The 13,389-nt window shown below is 32.8% G+C and overlaps 1 protein-coding gene across 1 annotated transcript in view; it reads left to right on the forward strand.

The window, feature by feature from the left end:
* Nucleotides 1-13,389, forward strand: part of LOC130243405 (raftlin-like) — a 227,051-nt gene that overhangs the window by 146,684 nt on the left and 66,978 nt on the right. Inside the window, exon 6 of the mRNA XM_056475567.1 lies at nt 5,942-6,148. Within this exon, the coding sequence (XP_056331542.1) occupies nt 5,942-6,148 (207 nt within the window). The remainder of the gene's footprint in view (nt 1-5,941; nt 6,149-13,389) is intronic.

The following is a 13,389-nucleotide window of genomic DNA, read 5'->3' on the forward strand; positions in this document are numbered from 1 at the left end:
AAGGCTTCTCAACAGCGTGTTTCTGTTGCACGGACCGAAATTGCTGCAACTAAACAAAGTTATGCCACCTGTGCACTAGTTTCCGAGCTTATATACCAAGGCTAATACGCACGCACACTGTATTAACTATAGCAGCCGGCCATTTACATGTTGCATATTTTCTGCATGCAGATTCATTATTTCCAATGTAAAAATATATGCCAATACACGTGCGATGCGCTCACACCATTCAGACGCACAGTAGAAAACATCTCACGCCATAGCGTCGAGTTGTGCATGGCTTTCTGTGCAATGTAAACAAAAGATATGTTAGACAAATTATTAAAATGATTATGTATGTATGAACGCAGATGATAACAACAGTTCATTTAAATACCTAATATAACCATGATTATTCTTCAGACTATAATTGTACAACCAATATCTAAAACTGTTGCATCCCTAATTGTTATGCAAATCAAAACATAACATATGAATGTGTCTGAATGTATTAGAAGCCTACTAAAGAAATGCACAGCTTTTATTGTGCTTTGAAATACAACATTTGAATGTTTGAGAAAAAAAGCCACATTGTACAATGCACTGATGTTATGTAGTTTCAAAATACATCGTATTAACATTTTAATGTAGAAAAATACAACGTGGGTGTCTTAAGGAGCAAAAATACAACATATGGGCTCTTACAGTATATGCTGTTGTGTCATCACTCATATTGCAAGTCATATCTCTCCGGCCCTTCATTTGGGATGCTTTTCATTAACTGGCCCCCATGACAAAATAATTGAAAAGCTGTGATCTACATTATCAGGATGGTGAAGATGAAACCAGGGTGGACATTTCAGCAAGACAATGATCATAATGACACAGCCAAGAAAACTCTCAAATGCTTTCAGAGAAAGAAAATCAAGCTGTGGAATGGCCTAGCCAATCACCTGACTCGAATCCAATAGAGAATATAAGCTAAAGATCAGATTTGATAGATAAGACCCACAGAACCATCCATATTTCACACTCTGAGTGTACACACTGAGCAATGCATGTGACTTCATTCTCCATATGAGAGGCGTCTTTAAGCTGCCATCACCAAAAAAGCCTTTTATATTAAGCATTAAATACGTTTCAGTAGTTCAGCACTTTCTCCTTCTGTCATTACATTGCTATTACACGGAATTTCAGATTTGTTCTATCTTTATGTTTATTTTGTTTAGGTTTTTACCAAAATCTGGTTCAATTTTATGTCAACAGCTCCTTTAGAAATATTATTGGCAGGAAAAAGCATGACGTGTTCAATCTTTATTTTCCCCTCTGTATTTATATCTGCCGGAAACTTTCTTAATCAGCTGTTGGGATGCAAACCACATCCGAGTGTGTGCACATTTATCAGCTCCCACGAAGACGGAGGTCAGGACTTTTGCGGATGTGTTTGGGTGTTGATATGATGCAATTCAAATGCGGCTTAGGCAAACATTTGATGACATGTCTTGTTGGTCGGCGGTGGGAACTGCAGATATTCCAGCATGTTTGACCTTGTCAGGCGGGTTAAAAGTGATCACACAGAGCTCTGAGGTCTGGAACGGGGCATTTGTGAGGTTGTTTCACCACTAAATGTCCAATGCTTTACCAGACCCCTCTGGAATTGATAGCGAATGTCACTGAAATGCAGGCTTTCAAGTGTGAAGAGCATTACTTTCTTCACACGTCATCTATCAGACTGTTTTTTAAAGATGCAAAGTGGACTGGTTTTATTTCAGTAGTTCAGTGTTGCTTTAATATTTGCTATATTTCATTAATATGTGGTACAGCGTAAAGAAAATGTGGGTCACACTTTATTTTGATGGTCCGCTTGTTGAATTTAAGTATCATTGGATCTACATGCCAACTAATTCACATTAGATTATAAGTAGACTGTTAGGTTGGGGTTAGGGGTTAGTTTAAGTTGACATGTACATGGAAAGTTTCTTATAGTCAGTTAAATGTCTGTTGAAGGAGCAGTATCAACAGATATTAAGCAGACAGTCTACTTATACTCAAATGGGCCATCAAAATAAAGTGTTACCAAAATGTGACACACGTCACTCCCTTATTTGATCAAAACTAATATATTCCGATTATTTATATGAAAGAAATGAGCCATTTAATTAATATTAAATAGTTAGCAAGCATACATGCAGTAATAAAAAGAAATACCATAGTTTTACTGAAATAAATACCATTCAAAAATAATATTACTAATAATTATTGATTTACTTGCATTACAATGAAACAGATTTCTGCCCCCAAATTCTCAATTCTGATATTCAAACAACTAGTGAAAACAAGGGGCTCTATTTTAATGATCTAGGTGCAAATCTGAAGTGAATGGAGCAAAAGGATTAAGAAAATCCGCTTTTGCTATTTTAAGGATGGAAAAATACACTGCGCCGCGACGCTTGGTCTAACAGGGTTGTGCTTATTCTCTGAATGAGTTATGGGAGTGTTTTGAACAACGTGCATTAAACTAATTAGAGTATCATCTCCTATTCCATTTAAGAGTCAGTTGCGTTGCGCCATGGTGCATTTGCTTGATACATGGCGGACTTTGTAATTGGAAAAACTGAACGATTCACTAGTGAGAAAACAGTTAAACAAAGCATCTGCAGAACGAGGATAAAGAACAAGCCTCCTCCATTCGGCCTCTTTACTTTCTCTTTACTTTTACTACTTTACTTTCGTGGAGTAAGGAAACGGTGGAAACTCAATCCACTGATGACATCCCTACATATATAATTTAGTTTGTTAAGCACAAAGATTTGCTTCAAAACTATTTATAAATTCAGTTCTAATTTCCAGCAAATGAATAAATGAACAATAATAACGAAGTGTGGTCAAAAAACTGAGTTATATAGAAAAGGTTGGGAGCAGTAGTGTGTACTAAATTAGGGGAGGGTGCTAAGTGGTTAGCACTGTCGCCTTACAGCAAGAAGGTCGCTAGTTCGAGTCCCCGATGGGTCAGTTGGCATTTCTGTGTGGAGTTTGCATGTTCTCCCCGTGTTGGTGTGGGTTTCCTCCAGGTACAAACCCGGTGTGGGTTTCCCCCACCGTCCAAACACATGCTCTATAGGTGAATTGAATAAACTAAATTGTCTGTGGTGTATGTGTGTGAATGAGTGTGTATGGGTGTTCCCCAGTACTAGATTGCAGATGGAAGGGCATCCACTGTGTAAAACATATGCTGGATAAGTTGGCAGTTCATTCCGATGTGGTAACCCCTAATAAATATCCCTTTATAAGCCAAGGGAAAATGAATGAATAAATTAGGGGGTGTAAATACTTTCAATTATGTACACTGTTTACAAAAAGAGCTAAACTAAAATCTAAATTGGCATGTTCTAAAGTGACGCAGATGCACTATGTGCACATTACAGGAATCAGTATTAGGTATAGAAATGTCCCCGAACTGCAAAACAATAAACACTTGTATATATATATATATATATATATATATATATATATATATATATATATATATATATATATATATTCACAGCAAGTAAAAGCATTGAGACTGTTGGCTCTGGTTTGCTTCTCCTGGTCCCGTCAGCCTCGCTTAATGACTCAATGCAGTCTAAAACGATCGCTGCCACAACAAAAGTGCATCCATATTTATCTCTTCGGTCAATTTCCCATTAGTTCTAATATAGGTCTGCGAAACAGGGCGGCTTTAAGCCAGGCACACAAACAAATTCATCTTGCAGCCTCGTCATCCATTAAGCGCTCTCTCATTTTCTCTCTGTGGCAGATGTAAACAGCATTTTTTGTTTCGCAGCCAAACGAAATAACATTGAGACGAACGGATGGTCAATAGTGGAGAAACGATGCTCCTAAATGCTGGTTCAGATTGTCCCTACATCAGTTAATTTCCCTAATTACTCACCTCTGCCGGACCAGGACTCCGGCTAATTAGTTGTTAAGCTCATCTACAAGATCATTAATTAAGTGTGAAGGACCACAGCCAAAGATCACACACTTCACAACGCAAATGAGCTCATAAAGCTGCTGACAAGAGCAGATTAACTGCGGGTTATGATGGTTGGGGTTTTAGTCTCATGCTCAGACGTGTTTATCTCTGCATATTTCTATTTATTTAAAGAATGCAGTATATTGTTATTAGCTACATCTTGACAGTGTTGTTATTTGGGTTAATTGTTTAATGGACCGAAGCTAACAGGTGTGTAATTAATAAAAAATTATGAATAAATTCGTATTAAATACCACTATACTGTAGTTAACTGAAACTATAATCATAATACTAGTTTTTTTATTTGAAATAATAATAATAATAATACCAGTACCAATAATAGTGAAGATGATGATAATAATAATAATAATAGTAATAGTAATAATAATATATGATGACATCAATAATAATATATAATAATAATAATGATAATAATAATAATAATAATAATAACATATGTTGATAATAATAATAATAATAATAATAATAATAATAACAATGTTGTTAATAATAATAATAATAATAATAATAATAATAATAATAATAATAATGTTGTTAATAATAATAATAATATATGTTATAATAATAATAATAATAATGTTAATAATAATAATAATAAAAATTCATGTTGATAATAATAATAATAATAATAATAATAATGTTGTTAATAATAATAATAATAATAATAATAATAATGTTAATAATAATAATAATAATAATAATAATAATAATAATGTTGTTAATAATAATAATAATAATAATAATAATAATAATAATAATACATGTTTATAATATTATTAATAATAATAATAATAATAATAATAATAATAATAATACATGTTGATAATAATAATAATAATAATAATAATAATACATGTTGATAATAATAATGTTGATAATAATAATAATATATGTTGACATTAATAATAGTAATAATAAATGATGATGATGATAATAATAATAATAAATGATGATGATGATGATGATTATGATAATAATAATAATAATAATAAATGATAATGATTATGATGATGATAATAATAATAATACATGTTGATAGTAATAATAATAATAATAATAATAATAATAATAATAAATGATGATGATAATAAATGATAATAGTAATAATAATAATAATAATAATAATAATAATAATAATAATAATAATAATAATAATAAATGCTGATGATTATAAATGATGATGATGATAATAATAATAATAATAATAATAATAATAATAATAATACATGTTGATAATAATAATAATTATAATAATAAATGTTGATAATAATGGTGACAAGAATAATAATAATAAAGGTGATGATAAATATAATAATAGTTCTAATAATAATAGTGCTACTACTACTGATAATAATAATTCAAATAATGAATGAAAAATGGTCGCTGGTTCGAGTTCCGGCTGGGTCAGTTGGCGTTTCTGTGTGGAGTTTGCATGTTCTCCCCATGTTCGCGTGGGTTTCCTCCAGGTGCTCCGGTTTCCCCCACAGTCCGAAGACATGAACGATAGGTGAATTGGGTTAGTTAAATTGTCCGTAGTGTATGTGTGTGAATGCAAGAGTGTATGGGTGTTTCCCAGTGATGGGTTGCAGCTGAAAGGGCATCCGCTGCTTTAAACTTATGCTTGATAAGTCGGCGGTGGGAACCCCTGATTAATAAAGGGACTAAGCTGAAAGAAAAAGAATGAATGAACACAATCGAAATGAGCAAAAATAAACTATTATTTAAAGAAATGAATGGTGATACAAAATGAACAGCAGTGGATATATTATAATATTATAAAATGTTTTAACAAATAAAAACATCCCATTGCTCTATATATGATCTGTTTCAGCTGACTGATTATTGTTAATCCCCATTCTTGATTAGCATTGCTCTGTGTTAAGTGTGTTTGATTAAGTGTGTGTGTGTGTGTTGTGTGTGCAGGAGCCGAGCTCTTCGGTCTGTTTAATTACCCGGGTCGGCGTTCAGCTCAGCTCAAGTACTACACTGTTAAAGTTCCTCTTCGAGTGGAAACGCAGAGCGACGGCGTCTGGAGTCTGGAGGCAAACTGGCTGGATCACATGACCCAACACTTCAACAACGGAGCCTCGCTAGTGGACGGGTACTTCCAGATCAACAACCACAACAACGGTCAGTCTGCTTGTGAACATAACATATACAGTGCAATGATAAAATGACTAAATTACTCAAATTGTATATTGGGTTTATTATTGAAAGGACCCTCGCTAACATGAATTAATGGAGTATAAACTACAACAATAATTATATATTAATAATATAATAAAATTCTATTTTATTTGTCATATACACAACAACTCGTGACCTTGAAATAACAACAACAGTAACAAAATAAAGTGAAAATATAACAATAGAATCTAAACTATGGAGAAATAGAAATTATGGAAGTTATAGAATAGTTATATATCATATATAGTAGGGGTGGTGCAGTAGGTAGTGCTGTCGCCTCACAGCAAGAAGGTCGCTGGTTCGAGCCTCGGCTGGGTCAGTTGGCATTTCTGTGTGGAGTTTGCTTGTTCTCCCTGCGTTTGCGTGGGTTTCCTCCAGGTGCTCCGGTTTCCCCCACAGTCAAAAGACATGTGGTTCAAGTGAATTGGGTAAGCTAAATTGTCATGTATGAGTGTGAATGAGTGTGTGTGGATGTTTCCCAGAGATGGGTTGCAGCTGGAAGGGCATCCACTGTGTAAAAGAGTGCTGGATAATTTGGTGGTTCATTCTGCTGTGGCGACCCCGGATTAATAAAGGGACTAAGCTGAAAAGAAAATGAATGATGAACATATATAGTTAGCCTCGCTAGTGGACGGATACTACACTGCAAATTTCAGACAGGAGATTTAACTACCTTAGAGTTAAAATTAACACTCCCTCAGAGTTTATAAGGGAACCACTATAAAAGTGTTAAAATAACACTTTTGAAAGAGTTAACATTATCAACACTCAGAGAGTGTTAATTAGCAAACTCTTATAGTGTAACACCACAAAGGGTCATATAAACACCACTCAGTGTTATGTGTTAACACTCTTAGATCAAAACCAAAAGGAGCAGTTTTGACAGCTTTATTTTCTTTAGTTTTAATGTAACATAGCTAGTACAGATCAAAATAAAGATGAAAAATAATGCTTTTTTTGTGAGATATTTAAAACTAACGTATATATAACGATTTGGATGTCAAATGTCTATATACAAACATTTTAAGTACTTTTACTCACCAGTTGCTTCTTCTCATTGCTCCTCGTGGCAGAAGAAAATGGCAACCCAGGCTCATTCTGAAAACGTACCTCCACAGACGTTTCTGGAGACCGCGAAATATGTCCCGTGACCCGAGGTCACCGTGTACGCTTTTCAAGATCTCAAATTTCCCTCGCGAGTGGCATTCGCGCCTGCTGTTCTCACGTAAACCCACTAGAGGCCGCTGTCGACTCACTTTTGGACAGACTTTCTGACTGACTGAGCGATCGATCGACTGACCCACCCTCCCCCTTACCTAATCCCAACAAATTTTATCGATTGACACACCCAGCCACTAAACCCTAAACCCAACCAACACGTTTCAAAAGCAATCCAAAAAAATAAAAGCCCTCGTCTGACTTTTTTTTTACCACATCCTCACCCTGCTATTTGCTTGTTTGTTTTATATTTTGGATTATGTTTTCGTCTTACCTGCTTTCTGGAACCGCTCTTCACCGGACTCGAACCCCCGTCTTCGTGGTCAACTGCTTTCTGCATCTCAAATCTGCCGACGGACGTGGCGCGCTAACGGGACAAACAGGTTGCAGCCGGAATACCTTCCATACGGAGGTAAGCGGTCAGCTGGTAAACGCGAAAAGGAACGCCGTCACACCGCCCCCGTAACGTTCGTTTAAAGAAATGAAATGCGGCCTTACGTACCTCCGCCTGCGTAATTCGCTGTCTCCAGAAACGTCCGCAGGGCTACGTTTTCACAATGAGCATGTGTTGGAAAATGGTGTCTGGAAAAATCCTCCAGGGATATTGCTGCATACGTTCCCGGATGTAGTAGTCAACACCGTATTAGCATTAGATACATGTATGATAAGGAGGCAAATCAGCTACTAACACTGAGAGAGTTATTTTATCTTTATCTAACTCTAGAATTTCAACACTTTACTCTGAATTACCGTAACACTCAAACATTTACCAGCTCAACAAACACAACAACGGTCAATCTGCGTGTGAACATATACAGTGCAACTTCTCTTATTATTATTAAAACCTGTGTGGTATTTGGATGAGGTGATGATGGTGTTGTATTATTAAACCATAAAACTTTCTTTAATTCGATCATTGTTTTGACGTAATGCAGTTTATAATGGTTATTGCACATTTATAACATACATTATACATTATTATAACATTACAACCTGTCATATGAATCAAAATGCTATATATTTTTTAATTGAGTGCAAGTGTAATGCAGACTGTTGGAACAGGCAAGGGTGGAATAGGCTAAATGAGTGAACAAATTACGATACTGGATTTGTAAAAATAAAACAGCGACTAAATAAAGAATAGAAAAGATAACTAAATAGTAATATAAACTAGGGTGACACGGTGGCTCAGTGGTTAGCACTGTCACCTCACAGCAAGAAGGTCGCTGGTTCGAGTCCCAGCTGGGTCGGTTGGCATTTCAGTGTGGAGTTTGTATGTTCTTCCCATGTTGGTTGGGTTTCCCCCACAGTTCAAAAACATATGCTGGATAAGTTGGCGGTTCATTCCACTGTGGAAACCCCTGATGAATAAAGGGACTAAGCCGAAGGAAAATGAATAAATAAATAAAATAAACTAATGTATCTCTATTTTTTTAATTACATAGAGAATATATATACAGTTTAAGTCAGAATTATTAGCCCCCCCTGTTTATTTTTTCCCCCAATTTCTGTTTAACGGAGAGAAGATTTTTCTCATCACATTTCTAATCATAATAGTTTTAATAACTCATTTCTAATAACTGATTTATTTTATCTTTGTCATGATGACAGTAAATAATATTTGACTAGATATTTTTCAAGACACTTCTATACAGCTTAAAGTGACATTTTAAGTGACAAGGCTTAACTGGGTTAATTAGGCAGGTTAGGAGTTATTAGGCAAGCTATTGTATAATGATGGTTTGTTCTGTAGACTAAATATATAGCTTAAAGGGGCTAATAATTTTGACACTAATATGGTTCATAAAAAAAAAAACTGCTTTTATTCTAGACAAAATAAAACAAATAAGACTTTCTCCAGAAGAAAAAATATTATCAGACATACTGTGAAAATTTCCTGAATCTGGTAAACATCATTTGGGAAATAAAAAATAAATAAAAAATCAAAGGGGGGCTAATAATTCTGACTTCAACTGTATGTATATATATTATTGCTTGGTATATATATATATATATATATATATATATATATATATATATATATATATATATATATATATATATATATATATATATATATATATATATATATATATAAACCAAACAGTAATATATCATAAAAAATAAGACTGCTTATCATCCTACAGGAATCAGACTTACTAAATTTCATACAGGAATAGCAGCGCAATCTGTGCATTATAATAATCCTTTTATTTACTTTCCTTGCCGTTGACGTAATGATGACGTATTTATTTTTTAGCTGCGAAAGGCTTAAATAAAATGGTGTTTTCGAATGGAGATAAGAGTTTGATCAAAGGTTTACGAGAACTGAAAGGCTACAGTGGTTCACCTTCAAAACTGGACAAATGGTGGATTGGATTACTTGTTTGGCGAAAATTGATTGCACTGGATCAGTATGGCGTCATACTGTTGAAAATATCACCACTGTCAAAGACATGGTACTGAGCCATGAAGACGCAACATCGCACTGTTTGTCAGATTGCAATTAATGATTCGATATGTAAACGTTGCTTTAATTCTGTGCGTGCTAATTTAGTATGCAAGTAATAAAATTGAAGCATTCTGTCAATATTTGGTTATGATTGTTTAACAAGGTAATGCAGTGATATAAATCAGGTGAGGTGAAAAACGTATATCATATAATTTCCTCTATTTACAAAATATACATAAAGTTGGGGGCATTTTCATGAAATTCTGACAGAATTAATTTAGCTTGGATTTTTTTGAGACAGTGCGTGTGTGAGTATACAGTTGAAATCAGAATTATTAAACCCCCTTTGAATTTTCCAAATGATGTTTAACAGAGCAAGGAAATTTTCACAGTATGTCTGATAATATTTTTTTCTTCTGGAAAAAGTCTTGTTTGTTTTATTTCGGCTAAAATAAAAGCAGTTTTGATTTTTTTAAAACCCATTTTAAGGTCAATATTATTAGCCCCCTATAGCTATATTTTTTTGATAGTCTACAGAACAAACCATCATTATACAATAACTTGCCTAATTACATTAACCTGCCTAGTTGACCTAATTAACCTAGTTAAGCCTTTAAATGTCACTTTAAGCTGTATAGAAGTGTCTTGAAAAATATCTAGTCAAATATTATTTACTGCCATCATGGCAAAGATAAAATAAATCAGTTATTAGAAATGAGTTATTAAACCTATTATGATTAGAAATGTGTTGAAAAAATCTTCTCTCCGTTAAACAGAAAAAATAAACAGGGAGGCTAATAATTCAGGGGGTTTAATAACTCTGACCTCAACTGTATATATGTATGTATGTGTATATATATATATATATATATATATATGTATATATTACAACTTTTAATTAATTAATAAATTGAATACACATTTGTATATGCTAATAATTAAACACTAATTATAATATTTTATTATAATTATTTTTAGAATTTAAATATAACTACTTCTACTACTAGTAACAGTAACAACAACCATTATTTTATTTTTAATGTTGTTATTGTTATTAATGTTGTTATTATTATTATAATTATTATTAAAAAGTCTTAATACTAGATGGTAATTGTGTCCAAAAAGGAACATCATTTTCCTCTTATAATATATCATGCTTCTAAAATAGTCTAGAAAGTGGAAAATTAAATGAATAAATCAAAATAAAATTACATACATTGAAAATTTGCCATCCATGCATAAAATAAATAAATATAAAGTAGTTTAAAAAGTGATATTGCCGAAATTTATAAATAAAATATAAAGCAGATGTAATAAATATATAAATAAATAAACTAATTAACATTTGAACAAAAAATTTCAATCAAAAAATGGCATAATAAAAAAAATATCCAGAGTACTGCATGGTAGTGTTGTCAAAAACTCAATATAAATAAATAACTAAATATATTAATATTAATGTGTGCCCATCCTAACTGACAAATGAATGCGTTCATCTCCTAAATATAATAAATGCATCTCCTAATAATAAATGGATGAGCATGTTTTACAAAAGTGATTAGTCTGCTATTATACTAGTGTGTCTTATTTTATTGTCAGACTCATTAATTACTGTATTTAAACAGCAGAGGAGCTCTGTCTGTCTGAAGGAGAGTGTTTTCAGCTCCGGATACAGTCTGTCTTGTCTTGTGGCTGCTTTAAGACACTGGGGACTCATGGAGAGCAGGGTATTTGTCATCATTTAGAGCTTTCTGGATCTTCAAGTGGCAATGACGCAAAACCCAAGCCTCGTATTAGTTAATTAATTTCCTTTAATGACTCCCCTGTACAGTCAGTAAACCTCAGCCAAGATCTGGAAAGACGTCCTGAGGTAATCTCTCAGCCGAGGAAGAAATTAATTCGCTTTTTTTGGCTAAAATTTCGGGAGTGTTGTTCGCTCGTGCAAAACGTATAGTCTCTATTCGGATCGATGTGGCATGAGTTTCTCATTCAATGCAAATTTACAAAATGCAATTTATATAAATTATATTATTAAATTATAAATTATATAGTTAAATTATATAAATATAATAACTATAAAGTCCAAAACACATGAACAAACCACATCATTTAAGGCAATGTGGATAAGTTAAGCAATGGAGACTATTTATTTGATCATGACTATAAGTAATACTATTACTGATGTGTTACGACCCTGGTCTAGGGTCAAGGCCACTTCTAATTCACTTTTAATAACCCCTTTATATAGAGTCTCTTTATTTGTTTTTTTTTATTTGTCTTTTCTTTTTTTATCACCAAGGAAAAAAAACGTGAAGCCAAATACCTCGGGGTGAACCCACATAAAATAATAAACAAAAATACTCTAACTAAACACCCAAATGAAACTTACTACACCTAATAAAATAACAGAAATAAAAATACAAAATCTACACCCATCTCCCTAACTAACAAAAACACAGGTGAAAATATTTACAAAAAAGAAAAGTGGCGTCCAACCCCTACTGCCTCTTACCGTGTATATATTTACAATATTGACAATCAACAAACACACAAACCAAAACAAAAATAATATGAAGGGGAAACACGGATAGGTATACAACACAAAGTCAACACTAGTACAACAGCACGAGAAACAATCAACGAAAACAACTCAACAATAGGAATAACTTTATCAAAATCTCAACAACACGCCAACAAAACTCGCTCTCCCTCCCTACGCCCGTTGATCTCTTTTTAAAGGACGCCCTGGGTTACTTCCTCCAATCCCAGGGCACGTCGCCTACGTAATTAGGGCGGGGCCTGCAGGTGGAAAGAGGGAGAGAGAGAGAGAGAGACAAACACACACACAAACAAACACACCTGCCAACGCAACAGATGCATAATAACTAATAATAAACAAATACCTAAAATATTAAAATTATAACATTTAATGAATGAATAATTACATAGATTAAAACATTAAAACACAATTTACTATATATTTAATGTTACTAATATTATATATATACAATTTAATATATATAAAGCATGATGTATATTTTTTCAGTAATATATATGTGTTAAAGGAGATAATCTAATAAATTTATTAAATGTATCATGAATTATTAAAAAGACCATTAGATTGATATTCTTCTAGTGTGCTGTAATCCATAAAATATTACAAAAAATGTAAAATTACATTAATTAAATCAATACATAAATTAAAAATAAACTATTTCTTTGCTGAAATGCAATTTATATTATTAATATTAATTTGTGACTATACTATACGGTACAGTTTACTACATACAAATATTTGTATAAATCATTTGATATTAATTATTTAATAATAAATTGAGATATATTTAAATATTATTTAATATCTTATATAAAGAGATTCATTGTCTGATAAATTAATGAAATGGTCAAATAAATGGATCAGAACAAGAAATAAAAAATAAAAAAAATGTGTCATTTTTTCTGGTAATAAATGTAATTACATGTATAATAAATGTAATCTGGTAATAAATGGAAT

This window comes from Danio aesculapii, chromosome 16, assembly GCF_903798145.1.
Source record: "Danio aesculapii chromosome 16, fDanAes4.1, whole genome shotgun sequence".
Classification (NCBI taxonomy): Eukaryota; Metazoa; Chordata; class Actinopteri; order Cypriniformes; family Danionidae; genus Danio; species Danio aesculapii.